Here is an 8,809-nt window from a genome sequence, read left to right as displayed (position 1 = left end):
CTCCCCTTTTCCATTATACTGCATTTCTTAAGGGCAAGGGGCATGTCAAAAGCACCTCTGCATCCCTACAGCTAAGCACAGTGGCTGGTATACAGTAGGTGCTTAACAGGTATTTACTAAATATATTGTTGAGCAGTGGCTTATGACATAGGAAAAGAGCCCAAAGATTGTCTTATTCTAACTAGCATTACTTAGGTAGTAGCCTCACTCCCAATAGGTACAAGGCAGTTTTAAAGTAAAGACACTTTCCCCACGTTCTACACAGAATCGTCAAGAGTTGGATATGACTTGAATCACTTCCCTTAAGCATGTTCATGAAGCATTTTGAGAAATCAAGAGATGAAAGGCGCTATGTAAGTGCAAAATAATATTATTCAAGACAGTTCAGCAAAGATGCTATAGTTTCTATGGTGATGGAAGGGTTGTGCTAGTTTGAGGTGAACACCCCCAAAGCTACTCTTCTCAATGTCATTATCAACAGAACAATGGAATTTTGACAAAGATGCCATCACTTTATATCGCTTGTATTCTGCTACTTTCTATAAACCAGGTGACAGAAAATGATATAAAGCCACTTATTCTACACAAACCAGTACTTTATCAAAGTTCCGTATTTTACAAGTCATGTTCAAAAAACACACACAAGTTAGCATTTTGTACACAAATGTTTATTTCTCAATTAAACATTCCCTTTAAACACAAGGAATGAATTAATTCTAAATCTTCATAAAGATGAATTAAAAATGAAAGCCCTCCAGAATAGTGTGTGCAATCACTGTGTTCTTGGTCACTACTGGCGTTTACTGTTTAACATCAAAAACAAAGACAGGTTATTTAAAAATCATGCTACTGGATTTCTAGCTCTTCCTCTATGACCAGTTCTATGCTGATCTGCAATGTTTAAAAGTTTACATCACCAAATCGAAGCAAGTTTAAGGTGTGAAACAGCTGTGCATTAAACACAAAATAAACCATAAAGTTACAAGATATAGTCAAGTTCATAACGAATATACGTGTTCTTATCATCATTGTAGATTCTTGGGTAATGTGCTATGAGAGCATCCTGTGAACCAATGTAGATGGAGTTGTAAATTTTCCAATACACATCTCTGACTTTCCGGGCTGGGTGAAACAAACCCTAGAATAATTAAAAGGCTACATTATTACAAGAAATTCACAACCTTAACACAACTAACAAACCATAAAGATACGATTCCAAGCATTTCCCTTTGAGAGCGAAAACAAGATGGCAACTGCACAGAACTGCAGTGGGCAAAGACAAAATCTAATTCTCCCTCCCCTCACAACTGTTCTCCCGTATGGCACAAATACACCCTACTGATAATTAGGAACAGTGATTTAATTCAACTAAAATTACTTTTTTCAATGAGTACTCTTTTAAAAATCTTTGACCTACCTGTAAACAATACTGCAGCATTCTACATGGTCCAATAGCAACTCTCAGACCCTCCAGGGCCCCCATAACTGCCTGAATTACATGGGGAGATGTCTCAAACACATTGGGCCACACATAGTTCAACAAGTGGTTCAGTGAATCTTCACAACCAAATCCATAAACCCCAAGTGACATGTGTTGCACCACTGCACTAGCCGTCTGTCTGTGTACAAGGTCCCTGTAACAGAGGGGGAGAAAGCTCTTTGTTAAGATACAGTCTTAGTTTCACAGAAGATACGTGCCTGCCCATTAGAAACTAAATCACAAATTCAGAGCATGGAATGGATGCAGGGTCATCCCCACACCTTATGTATCTGATACAGAATGCTTTTAGAGTGATTAATGATTCTACTTGAGAACTTTGCTTTAACGACTCAAACCCCGCTCTGGCTCAAAAATAAGCCATATTTTTCTTTGAAAGTAATATGAGCAAGAAAGCCGAGCACAGTGTACATTTTATATGCTACTAAAAATGAGAGGGAACACATGACTCTTACATACGAATGATTAACAGTAATATCTCATTTTAAACTCTGTAAATTTAAAACCTTTGAAAGTAATTCAATACAATAGGTAACTAAATTGAGATTAAATCTCTTCCCTTGTAAATTTTTTTTAAAGGTTCATTCAAGAACTCAATTTAGGGAAAGGAAGAGAAGGACCAATAATTTTTTCAAACCCAGAAATAAGAACTCTTATCACCTCCCATGTTTTAAACGAACTTATGTTTATGACAAATCATTGAGTTATTTATTTATTCTACAATTATTCAACTGACTACAAGCACCAGATAACGGGTCTATGAAGGGTATAAAAACAAGTTCACACTCTTTACCCTCAAAGGCAGGAAGAGTACCTTAAAGGTATGAGAAAAAAACACTTGAACTTAGTTACTAGCATCCTTATTTCTCTTATTGTAATAATCTACTAGGCATAGATTGAAGTGAAGCTGTATTCCTCCTTAATAAATTTCCCAACTAAAGTAATGTTTCTTGGTACTCTATCAATCACTTCAAGCAGTACTTTATCAGTGGTCACCATCTGAATAACTGGGGGCCTGCAGTGAGAATAGTGTGGCTCTGGCAGGCTATGTTCAGTAGTTCAAAAGCCTAACAGAAACCTCTGCTTCACCCGCCGTAACAAAAAGCAATAAAGATCAGGTCTCTTTACTATACCGATAAGCTCATGCTCAACATTTCCTCTAATTATATTTGACTTTAATTTTTAAAACAAAAGTTGATCAGGAGTTCCCTGGTAGTCCAGGGGTTAGGACTCAGCACTTTCACTTCCGGGGCCCAGGTTCAATCCCTGGTCAGGGAACTAAGATCCTGCGAGCCACGCGGTGTGGCCGAAAGGCGGGGGGTGGGGGCGGGTGGGGATTAAAACAGGGAGGGGGCACTTGGAAAAAAAATTGGGGGAACCACTATAGCATCTATCTTATTTAGAGATAATAGTCATATTTATAGTTTCATGAAAATCCAGACTAGTAGCCCCTTCTTTAACTACATCACAACAAATAGGTCATGTAATAATTACTTCCATAAGTTCTAAAATAAAAGAAGAATTATAACTGTTTTCTTGCATTTAGTTCAAGTCACTTACCTATCCATTAAAGCATCTTCAAGGAGTGGTGTTACAGCATAAATGTAGTCCTTTCCCATTTCACCAATATACTCAAACAAGAAGGAAAGTGATTTTAACACTCCATTTTGAACATTCAGTTCAGGAACTCTGTATTCATTCATTAAGGCAGGTAGTACTGTGAAGGGTGAACATGTTTCAGCGACAATAGCTATTGCTACAGTGGTACAAACTCTGTTCTGCCTTTCCTGAACTTTGAGGTTGTTTAAAAGTGTAGCCAATACATCATGAGGGCTGGAAAAAAATAAATGTGTCAGCAAACTGTTAGTTTACAAGTCAAAATTTTTTTGGAGGGAAGAAAAATAATCAAAGGAATGAAACTTTATGCTAAGTAATTACTGGGAACTTAGTAATTTTATGCTAAAATGCAATACTTTCAAGTCACTGGCATTACGGTTTCTACGTAAGAACTTCATTTAAATTAAAGTGTTCATTTTAATGAAAAAATTCAAATGGCTTCATTTTCAAATATAATTTAGTCTTTAGTATATTTCCTGAAACAAAAAGAAGTTTCATTAAATGTTTAGACTGAATAATTCTTTGAGTGGTCAGAACATGGCCACTAGAGCTAAGCAACCTTACAGTAGTATCCAAACTGTGGTCTCCCATGCCACAACACAAAAAATCTGTTTTCCAAAATCTTCCCTCCCACAACCTTTACCACATTTATTCTCCTTCTTTAAGCATTTATTCTACCACAAATTTAAAGGGACATAGGAACTAAAAAGTTAACAACAGCTATTCATTGCAAACTTCTTAACTACATCACAGATGAAAAAATATTATTGCTACCAAAAGGCAGCTGGGGAGACTCTTAATTAAATAATCAAACTTTTGTTATGTTTTATTGCTTGAAAATATTTAGTTATTAAGCCACATATATGTAAGTATCTCATTTTCTACAATGACTGTTTCTTCTAGTTTGGTTCTGGTGGAGTAGAAGCAAATAACCATAGGTTATCTAATAAAATAGCTGTCATTCAGTTGTCTGTGGATTAATTTTAGAAAAATATTTTTAAAACACATAAAGCATTAACATGAAAACTGAATTATGTTAATTGTTTTACTAAGAACTGGCCTTAATATTTTAAGCAATATCCTAAAAGGACCAACAAAATTTGAAATAATTCTGAAATGGTAGTTTCCGTCTTCTGAAAATAGTGAAGTGTGACTAAATGAAATTTTAAACTGTTCCATCTATTTTAATTCAATTTAACATTTAAGAAAACATTTCAAAAATTGAAGGTCAATGGTTGAAGTCTATTCTAAAAAATATAAATAAAGTCCATTCTAACTGCATTGCTCATACCTTGCCTTAAAAGAGATTCTACAGAAATAGAAGCACCTTTTAACACTACAATGGGTCTATTACAAAGTAAAAAAAAAAAATACACAGAAGTAAGTAATACTCACCCAATGGCCTTTGCAATATAACCAAATGTGTTGACTGTGGCTCTACGAATAGCTTTTTTGTGAGCTTTTAAGAGCTCTAAAAGCTCAAAGCAAATCCTCATCCATTCTCTTGCAGACACATATTCAGCTCCCCTAGTTTAAAAAAATAAATAAATAAATATTTTGTTAACAATAAGTTTTAAAAGGTAAATCTGCAAATTCAGTTCTCAAAACATGATTACCAATTCATTTTAAGCATTAAATAAAATTATTACTGTTCAGAAAGGATGGTTTCGTTTTAAAAATATACTGCCACTCCCTCATTACTGTTCAAATGTGAAAATATTACTGGAATATGAGCCTGACCATATATACTTACATTAGCAACAATAAGCAAATTTGCAAAGTGAATAAAAAGTGGTTAAACGTGAAAACCAATATCGCTTATTAAAATGTTTAGGTAATCTGCTTACCTATCAGCAATACGTCCAACAAGATCAATACAATTCTCTTGTACTTTTTCATGCCTATTCTTTAAGATGGGGGTGAGTCTAGGCAGCAGATCTTTAATTGGTGGAGTCATCTTATGCATACCTATTTAACAGAAGTCAAACACACTATCAATTAACATGTGAACTGCAACCTTTGTTCATTTTACCTTTTATTTAACAATGTAATATACGTGACTAGGCATAAATACAAACTTACAGCTGCCTATGGAAAGAAAAAGCCCCAGCTTCAGATCAAACGCAGAATTTTTAACTTTTTATTAACAACTTCTGATTATGCATAAAAATGAAAGAAATTAGTGAAGTGATTTAAAGAATGATGGATACTCAACAACAAAAAAAAGTTTTATTTGGTTCTGAAATGTATTTGTACACTGACATTTAAATATGGGGACAGCTTATGTTCCGGCCATACACAACAATATAAGCCAGAGATAGACATATAAATTAAAGCAAAATTTTCCAGAAAGGGCCCCCTTACCCTTTAACTGCAAAACAAACAGATCTCCAGTCTCCCTGCAATGCAGGGCATACTTGGATGGTATTTACACCTATGAAGAGAGAAAAAAGGAGGCAGCTGGCAGGGGCTCTTGCTCTAACTAGAACTGCTTGCTCTGATTCTCTCTCCATTGCTTTTCCCATGTTTCTCTGACCAACAATATGGTTTACAATTCCCTGCAAACCAGAGCCCCACAGGTGGCCAAGTAACTGATTTTTGGCAAGTATCTCCAAGTAGAGAGAGAGGAAAGGGCTGAACTGGGGATTATATGTAAATGCAATGGTTCAAAGACCTCCTATACTGCATAAAAACCCCTTACTAAAATGAGAAAAATAGTGGCTATCACAGCCAGCTATTTCAACCTCCTGATAGGTTATTTCTGTCCCTCTAAACTCCACAGAAGTTACTTCTGCAATAGTTACATTCACTTATATTGAAGGATAAAACAAGAGACCATTTGTTTGTTCCATCATAATGCCCTTAAAGATAATGCCATAATGCCTTCACACCCAAGAGCATTTGTAATACACCTCTGTTTTAACTTTGGGTAAAGAACTGAAAGGACAGTTTAAAATAATTGGATTTAAATAAAAATGAGATCACTTGATCAATTCACTTTTCTCTCTGGTTATTGTTCCTTGAACTTAACAGCAAGCAGGAAAACCTACCATAACCATTTACTAATTCAAGGTTGAATAAATATATAATATAAAACTTTAGAGTTCTTTCCACCCACCACCTCCTCTCCCATGTATTTCAGGTGAGACACAATTTTTTTAGGGCCCTCTATCCCATGACCTCCAAGTTTTTTGAGTTGTGACTACCTCCTTCTCTCTTGCAGGTCCTCAACTTGCCCTCTTTCTCTCTTTTAAAGTAAAATATAAATAGATTTTGGGAGATAAGATTCTCCCAAAATGTGACATCCCAACTTAACTGTAATTTTCAGTGGTTAAAAAAAAGTATCAGACATTCATTAGTCAACTCCTAAACAGGATTCTCTATTTTACTTTCAAACTACCAAAGAAACTTTAAAATACAAAAAATTCTTACATGACCAACAAATTCCATACCTATTACATTTACAATGGCCTTCAGTGCTCCAAGAATGCTGCCCAATACTTCAGGGTACTCTTCGCCCAAATACTCATACAAAACAACACCCAAGTGCCCCATCAATTTTTCCTGTAATAAAAAAATAATAATGATGAAATGTTACTGTTTACATTACTCCTTTTGGTGAAGAAATAAGAATCTGATATAAAAGTTTACCTCTTGACAAGTCTTCATGACAACAGCCGTTCGAGAGATCAAGTCAGCTGCCTGTTGCCTAACTTTTGCTGATTTGTTATTTAAACGCCACAAAACTGTACCGCAGATCTGAGGCAAGTACGGTTTGACTCGTTTGCCAAGAGCATTGACCACTGTGCCAAAGCCGTTCAACATTACTGAGTCCTTAAAAAAAAAAAAAAAGCCAAGTTAAATTTAAAAACTACATTCAATGTGAACAAGAATTCAGTTTGTGACTAAACAGTTGAAATATACTTATATTCCGTTTCCAAGAATCTAACCTAAAAATTTGAGGTAGAAGAATATTTCTTTGTAGCCAACTGCATGAGAACATGAGCATTTAAAAATTATTTCAAATTTAATTACTCTTTGGTGATAATATTTGCTTGAAAATATGTTTTACAAATACGAAAGTCAGTGGCAACTTGCCTAATAATTAGTATCATTACCTCTGTAGTCTGTTCTTGAAAAGCATAAAGAATACCATCAATCAGTTGTTCTTCAAGTTTATGATCAATATCTGCTGCTCCCAAGTTGCCCATAATTTTCTCAATTGTCTCCATCACCATTTTTCTGTATTGTTCAGCTTCATCTTTCAGATCATCCACAATCCTGGATATAATTTCTGCTGCACCTACTTTGTTTGCCAACTCCACAGTAGTATCAACTAACTAAAAAGAGGAGGAAAAATCATTTAATTTACTGCTTTTCCAAGGAAATAGAGACATCATGAAAATGGAATATTCTGAAGATACTATTTAGCTAGTAAGCATGCTGAGAACAGATGGCTCCTACTATTAAAACTTTAAGAAAAAGGTGGCCAAAAATATTTAAATATGAGTCTAAGTCAAGGGGATTTAAGGTTAAGATTGTATTCATGCTTCACCTAGCCAGATTAAGCAGTTCATTTACTAGACAAAAATGTCAACTCATAGTTGGCTATTTATCCTGGAATACAAAAAAAAAAAGGGAAGTTAACTGGCTGACTAAAATCCATCTCCTTTCACAATCAAGCACATACAACCTGTGAGGTTCTCAGGGCAAAAAATAACTTATGTAATACGCATTCAAACTGACTAAATCAGTTGGAAGAATTTCTGAAAATATTTTTTTATGATAAAAGCTTACCTGCCGGTAATTTCTTCTATCCAAAGCCATTCTGTGTTGCCAGAAGTGTTTGAAAAAAGGAGGAAGGATCTCTGTTTTAATGTAGTTTGCTTCTACACCATCTGTTCCACAACACTGCTTTACCACCTAAAATGTTAAAAAATAATAATAGTAATCACAGTCCTGGTTTAATACACAATAGTTTTTTTTTTAATGATATAAAATTCTCTTTGAACCATGAAACACATTTAGACTAACAGATCTGGAACAGCAACAATTTGCAACAAGTACCTTCAGCACAATTTTCTTCATTTCTTCATCAGGAGATTGGAATTCTCGAATAAGAATTAACATCACTTCTCTAGTATAGTAGTTGGCATACTCTGCATCCATGAGAGGAATAAGATACCCAATAGCCTTTAAGAAAGCGGCCAGACCCTATTTTAAAATAAAAAATATATATATACTTAGTAAATTAGATTTAAGTCACTTGAACTTCAATGAGAAATAAAAAGAAAAATGAAATCAAACTGGTGAATCTACCTTTCCTCTGTGTTGGCGGATACCCTTCCATAGAGGCTTTAACACAGAATCAAAAGATTCGATACCATAAGGAGTTGCTGCTTCAGCCAAGGCGGCAATGGCCAAAGCGCTAATGGTCCTAACTTTCTGCTGCTCATCCACAAGACCTATAAAAAACCAAACACAGGTTTTAACTAAGCAACATTACCTAACTTCCATAGCATCATCCAGATTCTAGCAATGTATCTAACCATTTAGTCAAACTGCAGAATCTGCTCCCATTTGACAAAATTAGGCAAAAGCCAGTATGAACCACAGCCTATTAGCAGCTAATATTACAAATCCAATCATAAACTATATGGTGTTTATGTAGTTTACCTTCCATTTCTCTCTCCA

At 35.0% G+C, this 8,809-nt stretch overlaps 1 protein-coding gene across 3 annotated transcripts in view; it reads right to left on the bottom strand.

Moving 5' to 3' along the window:
• Positions 1–652: 652 nt before the first annotated feature.
• SF3B1 (splicing factor 3b subunit 1) overlaps positions 653–8,809 on the bottom strand; it is a 63,752-nt gene continuing 55,595 nt past the window's right edge. For all 3 annotated transcript variants that reach the window (XM_060107294.1, XM_060107296.1, XM_060107297.1), the window contains 11 exons: positions 8,435–8,580; positions 8,183–8,329; positions 7,913–8,038; positions 7,234–7,455; positions 6,767–6,949; positions 6,568–6,679; positions 4,963–5,083; positions 4,511–4,642; positions 3,059–3,331; positions 1,418–1,634; positions 653–1,138 (listed from right to left, as the gene is read on the bottom strand). In XM_060107294.1, coding sequence (XP_059963277.1) covers positions 980–1,138; positions 1,418–1,634; positions 3,059–3,331; positions 4,511–4,642; positions 4,963–5,083; positions 6,568–6,679; positions 6,767–6,949; positions 7,234–7,455; positions 7,913–8,038; positions 8,183–8,329; positions 8,435–8,580 — 1,838 coding nt within the window. In that variant the 3' untranslated portion in view covers positions 653–979. The remainder of the gene's footprint in view (positions 1,139–1,417; positions 1,635–3,058; positions 3,332–4,510; positions 4,643–4,962; positions 5,084–6,567; positions 6,680–6,766; positions 6,950–7,233; positions 7,456–7,912; positions 8,039–8,182; positions 8,330–8,434; positions 8,581–8,809) is intronic.

The sequence above is a fragment of the Mesoplodon densirostris genome, chromosome 8, assembly GCF_025265405.1.
Source record: "Mesoplodon densirostris isolate mMesDen1 chromosome 8, mMesDen1 primary haplotype, whole genome shotgun sequence".
In the NCBI taxonomy this organism is placed as follows: Eukaryota; Metazoa; Chordata; class Mammalia; order Artiodactyla; family Ziphiidae; genus Mesoplodon; species Mesoplodon densirostris.
The sequence above is the reverse complement of the archived record's forward strand: the minus strand, read 5'-3'. Positions and strand labels throughout refer to the sequence as shown.